General features: G+C 50.8%; 1 protein-coding gene across 2 annotated transcripts; it reads left to right on the forward strand.

Annotated features, from left to right (window-relative positions):
* The first annotated feature begins 237 nt into the window (after positions 1-237).
* On the forward strand, positions 238-16,741 carry HEATR6 (HEAT repeat containing 6). Of its 2 annotated transcripts, none has more exons than XM_038158065.1 (20): positions 238-513; positions 1,187-1,294; positions 1,660-1,800; positions 2,895-3,010; positions 3,380-3,494; positions 3,716-3,817; positions 4,215-4,352; positions 5,209-5,477; positions 6,063-6,240; positions 6,518-6,724; positions 7,356-7,455; positions 7,627-7,973; positions 8,810-8,932; positions 9,443-9,529; positions 10,297-10,431; positions 12,322-12,444; positions 13,457-13,581; positions 14,646-14,742; positions 15,144-15,287; positions 15,732-16,741. In XM_038158065.1, exons 1-20 carry the CDS (start codon positions 265-267, stop codon positions 16,086-16,088), a joined length of 3,261 nt encoding a protein of 1,086 aa, XP_038013993.1. In that variant the 5' UTR covers positions 238-264; the 3' UTR covers positions 16,089-16,741. The 2 variants fall into 2 exon arrangements, with proteins under 2 accessions (XP_038013993.1, XP_038013992.1); XM_038158064.1 differs by having other exon boundaries at positions 239-513; positions 15,144-15,348.
* Positions 16,742-17,446: the final 705 nt, after the last annotated feature.

Below are 17,446 nucleotides of genomic sequence, written 5' to 3' on the forward strand. Positions count from 1 at the left end.
CATCCCTGGGGGGGGTTTACAAGCCGCGTGGATGTGGCACTTGGGGACACGGCTCAGTGACGGCTGCTCTCTCGGGGCTGTCCCGCCCTGGGTCACCCTGCGGCGGAACCCTCGCTCTTGTTCCCGTCCCACAGGCGGGCGGGCACCGCCACCTGCCGCGGGCCCTGCCCGGCCGTGCCCGGCCCTCAGCGCCGCCGGGCCGCCGTAGCCGCGGCCGCCCCGGAAGGGCTCCGGTTGCCATAGCGGCGGGGCGGGGCGCGGGCCATGGCGGCGGCGGGGCCGGGGGAGCCGGGGGAGCCGGGCCCGGCCGGGTCACGGGCCGTGGTGGCGGCGGCGGGCCCGGGGGAGCCGGGGGAGCCGGGCCCGGCCGGGTCGCTGCGGCGCTGCCTGGCGCGGCTGGGCGCGCTGCGGGCCCGGCCCGACGGCGGCCGCCGCACGGAGCTGCACCTTCTCTTCGACCAGCTCATCTCGGAGAGCTGCGGGCCCGAGCCCGCGGCCGCGCCCGGCCCGCAGGTACCGCGGGATGGAGCACCGGCACTGCGGCGGCTCCGGGGCTGTGTCCCCGCGGGGAGGAGGAGGAGGAGGAGGAGGAGGCCGTGCCCGTGTGGGAGCGCACGTGTGGCGGGGCTGGGGGGGGGCCGCTGTGGGGACGGCGTGGGGCGGCTGTGCCCCGCTGTGCCAGCCCCGTGTCCCCTCCTCGGGTGCCCCCCTGTGCCAGCCCCGTGTCCCCTCCTCGGCACCCCCGAGGGCTGTGCCCCGCTGCGGGCGAGATGTTCCCGCACACCTTCCCCCGGGCTCTTCCCGGCTCCTCGGTGCCTCTGAGCTCTGCTGCCCCGTGCCGAAGCGCTGCCGGGTGGAGCCGTGGGTGACACCAATGGGTGGGACTCGGCAATTTTCACAGTCTGATGTTGGAAGAATAGTAATTTTTTAAGCCTTAAAGCAAGCCCTTGAAAGCTGAGCACTCTAGATGAGCGGCATGGATGCTGCTCCTTTGGCAACACACAGCACTTCATTATTACGCTGGTTTGTCTTCATTTTATTTCCAAAGCAGGCTTACTTTGCACTTTGGAATTAACTGATTTTTGGACAGTACTCTTGTGTTCCTTGATCTAACTTGGTGTTTTTCTTGAGCCATTATTGCTGTCTTTGTAGTCCCTAAATAATAAACTGAGGCTTTCTCTTCCAGGATGTTTGTGCTGTGCTTGTCCAAGCCTGTCAGTTGGTTCCCCTTGATCAGGAACATCTTGTCAGCAAAGTCTGTCAGCTTATCCATCACTTACTCAACAGATATCAGGTAGGGTTTGGCCACGTCCCTCAATAAGCCAGTGGAACTCTGTCTTTTTCCAGGGCTGTGGAGCCAACCTTCAGGCAGAGTTTCTTGGATTTTCACTGAATTACTTATTTTTGGGTAGCTGAGGCTCTGATCTGGTTTTAGCATGGTTCCTCATTAAACCACCTCTCAGTCAGAAGTGATTCACCTTGGGAAATAGTCTTGGTTGTAGAGCACTTTTACAGATTTATCCATTCCTGGTCAGGTGTGGTCTCTGCTGGTGTGTGATTTTAACAGCCCCATCACCCGGATCTCTGAGCAGTTTCTCTGGGTTTATTGACTGCAGCAGTACACCATGATGTTTATATTGAGCTTTTCTGTTGTGACAGGTGATGGTTGATGAGCAGAACTTGGATTTCCTTCTCTCCTACTGCATCTCTGCTCTGAGGCAGTGCAGCTCCTGGACACATGTTGAAATTCTGCAAGCCTTAGCAGCTCTTGTTTACAATAATGGGCCAAAGTGTCAGAAGGTGAGTTTACAAACAGAGAGAAAGTAACAACTAAAGTATTTACACCACTGCTGTTTGCACTTTATTTTTTCCTGAGAGAAAGAATAAAAAAGTTCTCAAATCGTGTTACCTTTCTTGCTAAGATCAGATCCCATTTAAATAGTGGCTGATATTTATGGGAAAGTTGAATTTCAGTTGTATTTATTAATAATTATTATTCCCATGTGGAATACCCTGTACCTGCAGGCTGCAGCTGTTGGGATCACCATTCAGTAAGGGACAGGCTTAGCCTGCAGACCAACCACCCTGTACCTCAGGCAGGAAGACCACAGGGAGCTTGAAATTGCACATAACTCCCCATGCAGGCTCCAGAAATCCATCCTGCAACCAGATCAGGGCTTTCTCTCAGTGCCTTTCAAAGCAGAGGCTCTCGAGTATCAATCCTGTGTGAGCTCCTGGTTGCTGCAGCTGACAGTGTTTGAAAAGCTGAATCCTCCTGCTGTCAGCAGCTCGTGGCAGCTTGCAAAGCAGTCTCTGCTGCTGGGCTGAGCATGGGGTGGTGATGCTCACAGTTTGGGAGCTGCCAGCTCGTGTGGGCTTGTAGCCCATGGAGTGGCAGCAGTTTGGTGCAGCAGTTGTTCCTAGCTTAGCTTCATGTCTGGGAAGAGAGCATAAACTGGGGCTCAGCTGAACTGTGCTCCACTCTGTCCTTTCTTAATGCAAAATGAGAGGACTTGAGGAGTTAAGGTTTTCATGCTGTATTTTATAAACATAAATCTGTCTCTGGAATCTGAAATTGCAGCTGAGAATTTTTAGGGTTTGTTTTACTGCTCATTATTGTGCTTTGATTTTTCACTGGTAATGAACTCAGCTAATTTCACTAAGTCAGGTCTGCCCTGCCCGTGATGGTTATCAGTGGGTGACCTCTCCTTGTTGACTCATGAGCCTTTCCTTAGATTTTCTCTCCCCTGCCCATCTGAGGGGCAGTTTTGGTGGGCACCCAGTGTGCAGCCAGGCTCCAGCCATCTCCCACGATGTTCATCCCCCAAACACCAGCCCCAGGAGGCTGAGGGAGGAGCACTGACCCCTAATGGCTTCTGGTGGTTTGTTTCCAGTTTCTCCCGGACCTGCTGGGCCAGGCTGGGCTCCTGCTGCAGTTCAGTGACCCTGGCCAGCCTGACGTGGAGCTCAGGAGGGCAGCCGTGCGCAGCATGGCAAACCTGTGTCTCAGGTGTGTACAGCCCTTCTCAGGTGGGTTACAAAGTGTGCACCTGCCAGCACGGGGCCAGCAAGGCGTAGGTGCATGAATTGGGAATGCAGAGCTTTATCTGTGCATAAACCCTGAAACTCTCAGTCTTCCAGAAATGATGTTACAGGGGTTAGTTTGGGGAAGAAAAGAAAAGCTTTGTGCTGTCTGGTTTTTCGTGCAGAAGGTTTTCTTTTGTCCTCTCTGTGGTAGAGCTGGGTCCTTTCCATCAGCCATCCATCCATCTGGGGGCTCTGCAGGCTAACAGGGGGCTTGGGTGGGACTTTGTGTAACTTTATGAACCTGTGGACAGACTGTAAACAAACCTTGTGTCTCCTCCTGCTCTAATTTTAGTGTCCCTGGGCAGCCATACCTGGATGAGTCCTACAGAATTGTCTGTTTTCAAACTTTCCTAAGTGTTCTGCAGTCTTCAAAAACCACTGATGTGGATGACATCACTTTTTGCATGGTAAGTGTGAGTCTAATTGTCTAAAATAGTCTAATTAGGAGGTTGTGCTGCTGGAATATATGGAATTTGGAATGTTGTCAATTAGGATTTTGCTTTAATAGTCCATAATTTATCATACTACTGTCCCAGCTGAGCAAAACTGTAACTGCCTAGAAAGTTACTTGAAAGATGTGAACCTGCAGCATTTTGGGAAGGAAAAGTAAATAATTCTTTATTTTCAGTTACTGCAAAGTGCACTGAAAGGTGTCCAGTCGCTTCTCAATGGTGGGAAGATGAAACTGATGCAGATTGACCAAATTGGAGCTCTTCTGGCAGTGCTAAAGGTAAATCCTTAAATCCACCTGGAGGAGGAGGCAGCCACTGGGAGGTTCCAGGTGCTGTTCAGTGGGAGACAGTAGAGGATGAGCAAGAGGGAGCAGAGAAGCCTGAGCATGGGGGGAGATGGGGTGTGAGTTATTAAAGAAAAATATACTGAGTTTCTGTCACAGCATCTTCACTGCACTTCCCACTGCAGAATGAGAGAGGAGGATGGGAGGCTTGGGGTTTTTTGGACCTACTTGAAATCCTTCTCCGTGTGGCTGGATTTCAGATGTTGCATGGAGATGTTGTACCTGGGAGAGGCAGGACCTGGGGGAAGGAGCACAGCTGAAAATGGGTGAATTCAGTAAATCTGTGCGTGAGAAAAGGGACAGAACTCTAACCTTTGTGTTCCTATTGCAGAAATGCATGTTCCATGGGCTGCCAGGACTGAGCATAGAGGTGCCCACAGCCCTGTACCCTGCTCCCTTACCTCAGTATGATAAAAGGTCACCTGCCAAGCAGGAGCAGTCAGAACCAGCCACCTCGAAGCAGACAGGGGTAAGCTGGGCTGCTCCTGATTCTCCAGCCTCTTTGTTGTGTTGTGTCTTGCCTGTCATGGTCTTGGTGGCTCTTCATGTCCTGAGCATGTGGCACATTTAATTCTTTGCTTCAAAGGTGATGATTACAAATTCTGCACCGGGTAAAATTGCTTTGGGAACTCAAGTGACAGGAACAAATGGCTCTGCAGGGCTTGGCTTTCCTCACTTAAGCTCTGTGCAACAATTATTCATCCAGAGCCAAGAATTCCTGGCCTGCAGGCACGGGATTGATGCGTGCAACCTCGACAAAGCTTTTGATTTTAAAAGTCACGTTTTCTCTCCTAACACTTGCACAATTGTTGGACTATTTCTTAGGGAAGTCAAGTTCATTTAAGACTGATTTCTTGCCTCATCTGTTCTGCTCAGTCCTTCTACAGGTTATTTTTTAACGTGTAAATAACTTTGGATTACTGATTATCTGAAAGACTTTAGAGGAAATAGGGTTATCTAGTCATGTTGACTTGTTTTTATTTAGGTGCTGAAAAGGAAGGTTAGTTAGTGTTACCTACTGTAAATCTAAAAGAACCACAGAAGTATTTAGTGTTGTTCTTTAATCACTTTCGTGTGAAATATGAATTTTAGCTAAAAGTTTCCTTGGGTATCTTTTGCTTTACTGACGAAGAAGCCAAAGGTTAGTTTTTGAGGCTATTCAGTTATAAACTGTTTACTTAGGTATTACTGACATTTTGTGCCTGTTGAAGAATATAAAAGCTCAGATACTAAAGAGTGACTGTGTGTAGAGTATTGCAGAGACATGTAACTGCATTTATGTATTCGTTGAGCATTGACTAAGAAAAATCAATTTTTTCTCTTAGAGCCGAAGAAAAAGGTGCAAAGGGAAGCAAAAGAAGGGAGAGTTTGGGGAAGAAGGAAGAGAAGATTCAGGGGATGCAGGAAACGAGTCGGTGCTGGGAGCAGACATGCTGAAGTTGCAGCTGGGGGATGTGCAGAGCAGCCCTTGCCCCGAGCCTCGGCCGGGTGTGTGTGCTGGGAAGGACCCCCCGAGCTCCCAGCCCTGGAAGCGCTTCAGCAGCAGCGAGTCGGAGTATTCTGACACTGAAGGTGGAATACAGAGCAAAGTGAGGTGACTGCTGTGTGCGTGAGCACGTGGCATCCTCGGATCCCTTCCACACCATCCTTTGTTCCTAAGCAAAACTGCCGAGGGACTCACTGTCCCTTTTGATCCTGAGATGGTATGAGAAAACTGGAATGCAGTAATTTCACAGAATCACAGAATTCCTAGGTTGGAAGAGGCCTTTAAGATCATCGAGTCCAACCCATGTTCTAACACCTCAACCAGATCATGGCACCCAGTGCCACATCCAGGCTTTTTTTAAACACATCCAGGGATGGGGACTCCACCACCTCCCTGGGCAGATGATTCCAGTATTTGACCACTCTTTCTGTGAAAAACTTCCTCCTTAATTCTAGCCCATATCTCCCTTGGCACAGCTTGAGACTGTGTCCTCTTGTTCTGTCTGTGGTTGCCCAGAGAAAGAGACTGACCCCAGCTCAGCACAGCCACTGTGTTGGTTTGGAAGTAAATTCACTCTTCCTGTTCTTGGTCTTAAAGATTTCCTCTCACAGCCAGCCACTAATAACACATGAAAGAGGTGGAGGCCAGCCCTTGTCCCTGCTGTTTTCATGAATCTTTTTGTTTGTGTTTAAGGTCCTACCAAGCCAATGTTCGCCAAGGGGCTCTGGCCTGTTTCCTCTCCACTATAAAGTCAATAGAAAAGAGAGTTCTGTATGGCTACTGGTCAGCATTTGTTCCTGATGCCCCTGGTATTGGCAGCCCCCAGTCTGTGTCCCTGATGACTATTGCTCTAAAGGACCCTTCTCCAAAGGTGAGGCTTTTCTGGGTACAAAAATGGTTCTGTGTTCCCTCATTAATCTTAGGAGTTGTCTTCTCTGGCCTTCAGTGAGCATTTGGCTACTGCCCAAGAAACAAATAGGAAGCATTGGCTAAGGAAACAAAGGATTGGTTCTGTATTGCCTGAAGTTATGAAAAAACGATAGTTGGAGTTGAATTTTCTCTTTCTACAGAGTATTTAATATATTTTTAAATTCTCCACCTGCTCAAAGGAGGTGCTAAAAGGTATCACAAATGTTTTGTCATTTCAGACACGTGCCTGTGCCCTTCAAGTCCTCTCAGCCTTCCTGGAAGGTTCTAAGCAGTTCCTGTCTGTGGCTGAAGATGCCAATGACCACAAGAGAGCTTTTACTCCCTTCTCTGTCACCATGGCCTCCAGCATCCGGGAGCTGCACCGCTGCCTGCTGCTGGCCCTGGTGGCAGAGTCCTCCTCTCAGACCCTGACACAGATAGTCAAGGTACCTGCCACATGCTGCCAAGGGCTGACACTGCTCTCTAGATTAAGTCCTGAAGGAAGATTGCACGGAATTGCTGTTGAGAAGTGAGGTGGTGGTGGTGACAAACAGACCTTTGTCATCTCACAAGAGTTCATCCTACAGAACCATGCAATCACAGAATGGTTTGGGTTGGAAGGCACCCTAAAGATCACCTTGTTTCAATCCCCTGCTGTGAACAGGGACACCTTCCATCAGACCGGGTTCCTCAGAGTTCCATCCAGAGTCTGGGGGTTTCTTTTCTCTTCAGCACAGTTCTCTTTTTTTTTCTGCATTTTTTTAGTCTTTTCAGAGCTGAATGAACCTATAAAATTATTCTCAAGACTCACATTTACTTTAAAACTGGAATCCAAATTGACAAATCCTTCTATGGGCTTTAAAAATTCCTTGGTCTTTGTGCCCCCTCACAGGAGCTAAATCCTTGTTCTTAGGAACCAAGTTTGTATCCAGTGTTCACAGGGCAGATAATTGGGGTGTTTTTTTTTCAGGTGCCCTCAGATAATGAGCTCCTTGAGTGACCTAAATTACAGATGTAAAAGCAGACCTGATGGAGGCCAGGCTGACATTGTAACCAGCACCTTTCTCTGTGTTTCAGTGCCTTGCAAACTTGGTTTCCAACGCACCCTACAGCAGATTGAAACCCGGGCTGCTTACCAGGGTGTGGAACCAGATCAAGCCCTACATCTCTCACAAAGGTTTGCATTCTCTCTGCTGTGTTCCTCCCCTCCTCTGTGCTCCATAATTCAAAATTCAGTAGCAGTGGATGGTTATATGTTATAATCTCCCTGAGGGAGGGTGCTGGGCTGTCAGTGATGCTCTAATGGAGTTTTTTTTGCTTTTTCTTCTCCCCCCATTGTCTCTTGCAGACGTCAACGTTCGAGTTTCCAGCCTGACACTGCTGGGGGCAATCATTTCTGTGCAGGCACCTCTGCCAGAGGTGCAGCTGCTCCTGCAGCAGCCCAGCTCCTCGGGGCTGAGCAGCAGCGGCAGCGCGACCCCCGGGCGCGAGCAGCGGAGGAGAGCAGTGCCCTGGGCAGGGGAGAGCCCCCAGGACAGCCCTGCAGGCTGTGCCCCCCCTGAGCCCTGCTGGCTGCTGCACCTCTGCGTGTCCCTGATCGTCCTGCCCAGGGAGGATTCCTGCTCTGACAGCGACAGCTTCCCCTCCCTGGGCAGCGTCTACGAGCCCTGTCCCCTGCGCCTGGAGGCCCTGCAGGTGGGAGGGCTGCTGTGGCTCACACCCTGCTGCCTCCCTCGCCTGGGGCTTCCCTCTGCTGCCTGCTCTCTCAGGGACACTGAGGCCTGTGCTGGTGCAGTGGGGCTGAGCTGCTGTGGCTCAAGGAGAAACGTTTTGGTCCCGTGGCCGCAGCGTGACTGTCCCGCTGCAAACCCGCTGCAGCAAGTTCATCTGCCTGGGATTTTTTGTCTTCCGTATTTTTTTCAATATTATCTGGGGGTGTGTGCTGGCAGACTGTGAGTCTTCCCCGTGCAAACTCCTCCATACAGAATCCAAATTAAAGTTTTGGTGGAAAAGAGTGGGGAAGAGCCCTGCAGTCAGAAAACAGTCTGCAAGGAGCGACTCAGGGAGTACCTGTGGATGCTGAGGCTTGGCTTTGTTTTAATTCATGTAGCCACAGCAAAGGGTAAGATTTTGTAACATGCATCCCAAGAAGTCTCACTCTTTTTCTGGAGCAGTAAATATTTGTTAAATCCAGCTTCCCAGAAGGCAGCAGCAGTGTTCCAGGAGGCACAGAATGTCTTGCTCACAGTTTTTTTGGCTACAGGAGCCCTCACTTACACTAAATAATTCATGGCCTTGCTACCTGATAGTGCTTCTGTGGCTCTTCTTTGAACAATGTAATGGAACAGGGAGGCTTTTAATCAGCTCTAGTATTCCAGAAGCTGTGCTGCAAGGTGTATCTGTTACATCAGAGCTCAGTATACGGTGCCAGGGTTGATTAGCCCTTTGACATCGTTTCAGTGTGTAGTTGGGGTATTTTGGGTAAACAGAAGGAAGAAATGCTGAATGGGATTTCTTTTGTCTGTGTTTAGGTGCTGGCTCTTCTTGTGAAAGGTTATTTCCCTGTGGCTCAGAGCTATTTCCTGGGACTTGGAGAAGTGGCTTGCAGATGCATGGAAGAAATGGATCCATCCATTCAGCTTCATGGAGCCAAAGTAAGAGCAGGAGACACATCAACCTTGTGTTACCAAGTCAGTTTTATCTGTCTGTGTGCTTTGCAAATGCAGATGAGTGGTGCTGAATATTCAGAGCATCTGTGAGTGTGATACAGAAATGCAGTACCCTGACACTTTGAGAAATGCACCCTCAGCTTCCAGTCTGGAAGTCTCAGCAGAATTTTGTTGCTCTGCTGAGTCACCAGGAAGCTTGGGAAGTGCAAGGACCACAGCACTGGTGCTTCCCTGGCTGAGCATCAGCTGGGGCAGGGGCTGGGCTCTGTGACCCAAAGGTTTCCAGTTTGTGCAGCAGTTTGTTACGCTGTGCTTGCTGGAGACTTTATGTAGGAAAGGCTTCCCCTCTAATTCCAGTACCAGCAGGGACAGAACAGCCCAAACCAGTGCTGAATCTTTTCTTTCTGTTCCCTGGGCGAGTAGATGCAGGTTCTGTAGTTCCATGGTCCTTGAGTCACCCCTGATGGAAACCCCCTTGCTTTTTGTCCTCTGTAGCTTCTGGAGGAGCTGGGCACGGGTGTCCTGCAGCAGCACAAACCTGACTCCCCCACTGCCCCCGAGCAGAGGGTGCCTGTCAGCGTGGTAAGTGTGAGACTCCACTCACTGAGCTCCTTCCCTGCCCTCTGCAAAGCCACTGGCACAGGCACAGGCAAATGAACAATTGCAGGAAGGGACTGAGACTGCAGCTTCATGGATGCCAGGATGGAGTTTCTGGAGACTTCCTGCAGTCATTTGGCACTTGTTCTTGTCTGTGGGCAGATGTGTTGGGGTTTATTTCTTTGACATGATGTTAACCCTGTGTCTTTGCCTCTCCTCTTCCCAACTCCTGCAGCCTGCTGTAGCTCAGAGAGCTGGAAGAAAGCACTGATTTTGTGTGTGTCATTACTGCTGCGTAAAATTTGTAGAATTTTGGTGAATTTGCATTGTTAGAGAGCCAACCTTCATTTTCTGGCTGGTCACAAGTGCAAAGAGAGTGGCCAGAACCACAGTATAAGTGGATTTAGAGAAATTAAGTAGCTGTTTGTTGGCTGAGTTTGCAGAAGCTCAGTAATATGGGCCTCTTTAAGTCTTCCTTCTGTGAGCAGACGACAAGCTTAAAAATTTCTTTGGCTCGTGCTAAGTTTTGAGCCTACAAGACAGGAAATGTATTCAGTAGCATCAGGTTCCTGTTATTTGCTATGAATGTAAATTGTCAGGCAGATGAAAACACTCAGCTGTGTGGATTCAGGAGTGGGATTGCAACTCTATTTAATGCAGTTTAAATTCCAGCATATGATGATCATCTTTAAGACAAGAAGTTAGGCTTAATTGCTGAGTTTAAAAGATAAACCTGGCTGCTTCTCCTGCAGGTTGTGACCTTCTGGACCATGATGTTAAATGGCCCCTTACCTGGCACCCTGCAGAACTCCCCCCATGCCACTCTCCAGACAAGTGCCTGTGATGCCCTGTCCTCTATCTTACCAGAGGCTTTCAGCCTCCTGCAGGTAGGAGAGCACACCTTTAAATGTGGTGGTTTTACCTTTGAGCCTTTGTCCTTGCCCACCAGGTTACAGTAGTAAAAGCCTTTTAAAACTTGCCAGGAGAAAGTAAAGAAACCTTCCCAAATTTTTTTTTTCCTTTCTGCACATTGTGACTGTTGAAGGCTGGAAAGGGCAATGCTGGGAGTAATTAGCCTGTCAGAACAATTAAACTGTGGGTCACAGCAGCAGTTTGGACCTGCCATGAACACCCAGCCTTGGCAATGATGCACAGGAGATGGAGAACAAGAATTTCATGGCATGAGGGAGGGCTGAAGGATTGTTATTCTGCTGATTAATCCTTTGAAGAGCCAGCTGAGCCAATAGCCAGGGCCTGATGTTGTGCATCCATTTGCATGTGTGGTTTTTTTCCCTTTGCAACATGAAATATGCTTTTAAACATGAAAGCCTTGGCAGTGGATCCCCCCTGCATTGTGCAGCTCCTTCTGTGTCACTGTGCCCTTGCTGGGGAGTGCTCTGCCAGATCTCATTTGCCCAGGAATTGCTGCTCCAGCAGTATCTCTGGAATTCTCCAAGTACAGCGTGTGCTTCATCCCCCTGTACTTTGATCCCATCCCCTCTGCTGTCCCTGTGGCCAAGTGGGGTCAAGTCAGTGCCCACTCTGACCTTCTGTCATGGACTGGTGAACTGACAACCTGCCCAGGCTGAGCTCAGCCTGCCCTGGTTAACAGGGGCAGGGAGGAGGGGAGGCAGGAGCAGCCATCCTCTCTGAGTTACCCTTCCTTCAGCTTTGGGTGAGAGCTAATGCTCTGCTTGCCTTCTTGGTCTTACCCAGCAGCAGAGATCCTGTGTGCTGGAAGCATTCCAGTTCCCTGCCTGGGCTCTGAATCACTCCTCGAGTCACTTCATCTGGAGATGCTCTGAGTGGGGGCTCCTGCAGACACAGGGTGTTTGAGAGAGAGTGTGTGTCCCTGTGGGACAGAGCTCTCCTCAGCCCCCCTGCTGCCACTGCTGCTCCTCTTGCAGGGTGACCAGAGATGCTGTGTGTCACCTTGCTGCTCTTTTGCAGGGTGACCAGCAGATGCTGTGTGTCACCTTGCTGCTCCTCTTGCAGGGTGACCAGCAGATGCTGTGTGTCACCTTGCTGCTCCTCTTGCAGGGTGACCAGAGATGCTGTGTGTCACCTTGCTGTCCCTGTTGCAGGGTGACCAGCAGATGCTGTGTGTCACCTTGCTGTCCCTGTTGCAGGGTGACCAGCAGATCCTGTGTGTCACCTTGCTGCTGTTCCTCTTGCAGGGTGACCAGCAGATGCTGTGTGTCACCTTGCTGTCCCTGTTGCAGGGTGACCAGCAGATGCTGTGTGTCACCTTGCTGTCCCTGTTGCAGGGTGACCAGCAGATGCTGTGTGTCACCTTGCTGCTCCTCTTGCAGGGTGACCAGCAGATGCTGTGTGTCACCTTGCTGCTCTTTTGCAGGGTGACCAGCAGATCCTGTGTGTCACCTTGCTGCTGTTCCTGTTGCAGGGTGACCAGCAGATGCTGTGTGTCACCTTGCTGCTGTTCCTGTTGCAGGGTGACCAGCAGATGCTGTGTGTCACCTTGCTGCTGTTCCTGTTGCAGGGTGACCAGCAGATGCTGTGTGTCACCTTGCTGCTCCTCTTGCAGGGTGACCAGCAGATGCTGTGTGTCACCTTGCTGCTCTTTTGCAGGGTGACCAGCAGATGCTGTGTGTCACCTTGCTGCTCTTTTGCAGGGTGACCAGCAGATGCTGTGTGTCACCTTGCTGCTGCTCCTGTTGCAGGGTGACCAGCAGATGCTGTGTGTCACCTTGCTGCTGTTCCTGTTGCAGGGTGACCAGCAGATCCTGTGTGTCACCTTGCTGCTGCTCCTGTTGCAGGGTGACCAGCAGATCCTGTGTGTCACCTTGCTGCTTGGCCTGAACCACAGCGAGAACCCCCTGGTGAAAGCTGCTGCTGCCCGTGCCCTGGGAGTCTACATCCTCTTCCCGTGCCTCAGGCAGGTCAGAGCCAGCCCGTCCCTTCTGAGCCATTCTGTGATGTGCCATAAGATGTGGAACATGGATTTGTTTGCAGTTAATTTGCTTTACTTTGGGCCTGTAGCATATTTATACTTTTCCTCACTGGCTCCAGACCTGCTCTTGCCTTTGAGAGCAGAATCAGTGCAGCTCTGAGGGAGGGGAAGCAGAAGAGAGGGAAAGGAGAGAGGAGAGGATCTTCCCAGGCTCTCAGGGGTGGAAGCTGGAGTGGGTAGGTTGGCACAGAGGAGCTGCAGGAGGTGAGGGGGAGCTGGGATGAAGGGAGCAGCTCTGCAGTGCTCTGGGGAGTTTGGTGTTGGACTCCATCCTTGAGGACTTTTCCAACCTCCAGGATTCTATTTTTCTAACAAGTTTTTAATGTGAAGCGTTCAGTTTTGCTTAAAACTAAGAAATAAAGCTTATTTGGAGGAAAAAAAAAAAGGATTTTTTTCCTACAAAATATCATCTTAACTTGGCTGAGCTGGAAGATTAGTTTTTACAGTGTAACCTTTAAGTGAATGATTTTAATAAAAAAATATGCAGTAGCTGACTTTGGAGTTTAATTCCAAAATATTTTTAAAGAAAATCCTTTACCATAGGCACATGTAATGTGCCATAGAAGAGAAGATTAGACAGGCAGCTCAACAGGGAGTTTGGAGAAGCAATTACTTTAAAGAGTGGGATTTGATGGGTATAAGGTTGGCAGTCCATGTAATTCTGTTAAAATCCAAAGTAACTAAATCACCAATGGAATTAAATAATCCATAGAAGCTTTTCAGCAACAGCTACCCAGGAGGGGTGGACTTGGTCAGCATTCAGGCTTGGATTGTTAATTAAAGGTCAGGCAAAGCTGCAGAGAGCACTGTGAGCTCATCAGAAGGTGTCACCTAGGAAAGTAAATGAACAGAGCTGCTCTCTCTCTCATTTTCCCTGGAAAAAGCAGAGTGTGTTGCTAAGAAAATCACCTGTGTGACTGCAGCCGTTTTTGCTTTGACAGGATGTGATGTTTGTGGCAGACACAGCAAATGCCATCCTGAATTCCCTCCAGGACAAGTCTCCCAACGTCCGTGCCAAGGCAGCCTGGTCCCTGGGCAACCTGACAGACACCCTGATCATCAACATGTATGTGGCACAGCCTGCTCTGGGCTGGCACCTCCCTGCCCTGGCCCCGAGTGTCACACGGGCCAGGCCTGGGCTCTGCAAGGGGACACGGCCTCGGGCTGTGCCAGGAGAACTGCAGGGTGGGCACCAGGAGGAATTTCCCCATGGAAAGGGGGCTCAGGCACTGGGGGGGCTGCCCAGGGAGGTTTGGAGTGCCCATCCCTGCAGGTGTCCAAGGAAGGGCTGGAGGTGGCACTCAGTGCTCTGGGCTGGGGACAAGGTGGGGATCAGGCACAGCTTGGACTCGATGTTCTGGAAGGACGTTTCCAACCAGAATGATTCTGTGATCCTTAACATCAAAAAAAGCTGAGTTTTGGCTTGGATCCTTCTTTTTAACCACCCTCTGCCTGCGTGTCTGCCAGTGTGACACTGTTTGAGCATCCTGTATCCATCTGGGAACACCTTCCACTATCCCAGCTTGCTCCAAGCCCTGTCCAGCCTGGCCCTGGACACTTCCAGGGATGGGGCAGCCACAGCTTCTCTGGGCTCCCTCACAGGGATCAGTTTTTTCTAATACCTGATCTAAACCTACTCCGTTTGAAGCCATTCCCCCTTGTCCCCCTTGTCACTCTAAGGAGAGACTCTTTAAAACTTTTCACTTTTCAGTTTTCCATTTCTTGTGTGTTCCTTGGTGTCATTACATGGTGTTCCTTTACTTTCAACATAACACAAGTAAAATTAATAAATATTTAACCCTTCCTCAAGCCGGAGACTGAGGGAAGCCCAACCTACTGTTACATTTTTAACAGGAAAATAGCTATCATATATTCCTGCTGCAGAATCGCCCCTGAGCAATTCCTTGCCCTCTGTTTTTTATTACAGATTTAACCATTGCTAACCAGCTTTCTTGCATTGATAGTTTGGTTTTAAATTAATAAACGTAGTGGTCACATGCAGAAAGGTCTGCCTTACATATTAGCCCTCTAAAGAGTGAAGGTTGTTCGTGGGCCTTTATAAAGGGTGGTATCACATCTGTGGGGATGGAGCAGCCCAGCTGGGTGCTCACAGGCTGCTTCTCCTGCCAGGGAAACCATGGGACAAAGCTTCCAGGAGGAGCTTTCTGATCTCCTGCTGCTGAAATTGCTGCGCTCTGCCACGGAAGCATCCAAGGACAGAGACAAGGTAAGGCTGGGGGGAAGGAGGGTGGGGTTGGTGGAGTTATCCCCTGCATTAAAAACAGAAGGAAAAAGGCACCAGTTACTTTAGGTCTCTGTCCCAGTGTTGGAGGGGAGCTGCAGCTCAGATCCTCCCCTGGGGAGGAGGGTTCCTGTGCTTCAGAGGGTTCCTGTGCTTCAGAGGGTTCCTGTGCTGTTTGAATTGCAGGGAATTTGGGCTTTTCCACAGCGCAGGGGGTTTTGGTTTGGTTTGTGGCCATTTACAGAGAATGATCCTTCTGGTGGCATTCAGGAAGAGCCAGTGTGATTCCAGCTGTGCTGCTTGCTGGCTCTGAGATGGTTTCACAGCAGGCTTGAAATCAAAGCTGCCAACAACCCAAAAACCAGAGAGCTTTTCGTGTGTTCCAGGTGAAGAGCAACGCTGTCCGTGCCCTGGGGAACGTGCTGCATTTCCTGCAGCCCTGCCACGTGGCCAACCCCAGGTTCAGGGAGGCCATCGAGGAGTCCCTGCAGGCCCTGATTGCCACGGTGGGCAGCGAGGCCACCATGAAGGTGCGCTGGAACGCGTGCTACGCGCTGGGCAACGTCTTCAAGAACCCTGCCCTGCCTCTGGGTGAGAGCCTGCTCCCCTGCCCGGGCTGCCCTGCGCTTGTGGGGCTGAGCACATCATCATCTCTGCTGCCAGGGGGCTGGAGAAGAAGGGGGAAGGCAACGGAGCTGAGTCTGGCTGTCCCAGCTTTCCCAGGGCTCTTCCCAGGGCAGCAGACTCAGCTCCTTGCAGTGGCAGTGCAGGTGTAACTGCTGTGTTCAGCCCTCTTGTAAAATTTCAGGAGATTAACTGTTTTAACTAATATTTCATTTCATAACCCTTGATTCTCTGATTTAAACCACAATAAATTCAATAAATGTTAGCCCATTAAATATTCAGGAGACATTTATAGTTTTGCATATTTTGGCTGATTAAAAAAGGGAGTTTTTTGGGTTGTTTTTTTTCAGGAGAGGCTCCTTGGGCCACGCAAGCTTTCAGTGCCCTTTCCTCCGTGGTCAAGTCCTGCAAGAACTTCAAAGTGCGGATCAAGTCAGCCATGGCCCTGTCCATCCCCAGCAGGAGGGAATGCTACGGCTCCACGGAGCAGTTCTGCCAGATCTGGAGCGCCTTGGTGGTGGCCCTGCAGAGGAGCGAGGACACCGAGGACTTCCTGGAGTTCAAGTACAGCTCCAGCCTCAGGACTCAGCTCTGCCAGGCTCTGCTGCACCTGCTGCGGCTGGCCAGGAGCACAGACCTGCCCCTGCTCGGGGGCAGCCTCCGGGAGCACGGCCAGGCCATCAGACCCTACGTGCTGCAGTACCTGAGCTCCTCGGGGGAGGAGAGCGAGGCAGGAGGGCACACGGACCTGGGGGAGAGGCAGAGAGGATTGCAGGGAGCCATCGACCACCTCGGTGGCATAGAGAGAGAGCTGCAGGGCAAGGCCAGGGTCAGCGTGTCCCTGTTCCTGGAGGATGTCCTGACACACCACACCAATGCCACGGAGCTGGCAGAAGCCTGAAGGAAATGCCCATTCCAGTGACCAGATCTTCACAGGGACCACAGAGCTGTGTTCCCTTGCACGGGACATCCAGAGGAAAAGTTTCCTGCTGCATATACAATGTATTTTGTTTGACTTTATTAATAATGCCTCTAGGACTTCTTTTCTATATTATTACCATTTTTTATTGTTGTGTTTGGGGAACTCTGCCCTCCCTGGGGCTGGTTTGTGCACTTTGCTGTCACAGCGTCGCCACTTGGAAAACAAACACCTTTTCCTCCTCTGTGTGTTTTATAAAGCTGCCTGTTCCCTCAGCTTATCTCAAAGCATTTTGTTCCTATTGCTGCAGGATCCAGAATCGTGTTTGTAAAGCAGGGGGCTGGAAGAATTTTGTTTTTCAGAGCACTGCAAATGTTGTCACTCTTGTGTTCCCGCAATAAACCCAATTATGCCAATATTTGAAGAATAGCTTAGAGCAAACAGCCTCTGCCTCTAGCTGTCTGTGCTCCCAGTGCTGTACACCTGGCCTGAGCCTCCCTGCTGCCTCCACTCATCCTTTCTTCCAAAAAAATCAGAATTCCTTCTTTCCAGGTGGATGACGCCGTGCTGCCTAAGCCAGAAAATTCAAAGTAGGTTCTCCAAGGCTGGAATTTTGGCTCTCCAAGCACCTCTGTGGGAGGTGCAGTGGTGTTCTGACAGCACATGGATTGTTTGTGGTTCTGGAGTTCTGTCCCCTTCCCGCTGGTGTTGCTTACTCTGTGTTTGCTCTGTGCTTACTCTGCTGATAGCCGGGGCAGTGCTGAGCTCTCTGATGTTGCTGGGGACAAACCAGCACCTCCAGGAATGAGCAGGGCTCTGGGGCTCTCAGAGTTAAGTGCCTGCTGTCCTAACCCCGGGCTGGATGTTTGAACAGAGCTCAGGGCAAGCCCTGCCTGTCGTAAAACCTCTGGGGGATGCAAAATTCATCTGCTTTGTTCTTCCACCCTCACCGCTGGCTTCAGCAGGCCTCAGGTGCTGAGAGTATCCAAAACTTCCTGGAGCAATGGAGCCTTTTCCAGGGGATGGATGGATGGAGCCAGTTCCCTGCCAGGGATGTCTCCTGCTGCACCAGCCCCGTGTGTGTGGTCAGGCTGCAGACCCTGGCCTGGAGGCAGAGCTGAGCATCCCTGCTGGGCCTGTCCTGGC

Source organism: Motacilla alba, chromosome 19, assembly GCF_015832195.1.
Source record: "Motacilla alba alba isolate MOTALB_02 chromosome 19, Motacilla_alba_V1.0_pri, whole genome shotgun sequence".
Classification (NCBI taxonomy): Eukaryota; Metazoa; Chordata; class Aves; order Passeriformes; family Motacillidae; genus Motacilla; species Motacilla alba.

Coding starts and splice junctions, on each gene's coding strand:
- HEATR6 (XM_038158064.1), top strand. CDS start 265: ATGGCGGCGGCGGGGCCGGGGGAGCCGGGGGAGCCGGGCCCGGCCGGG. Junction 7,456..7,626: donor GCCCTACATCTCTCACAAAG/GTTTGCATTCTC, acceptor TGTCTCTTGCAG/ACGTCAACGTTCGAGTTTCC. Junction 13,582..14,645: donor GACACCCTGATCATCAACAT/GTATGTGGCACA, acceptor TTCTCCTGCCAG/GGAAACCATGGGACAAAGCT.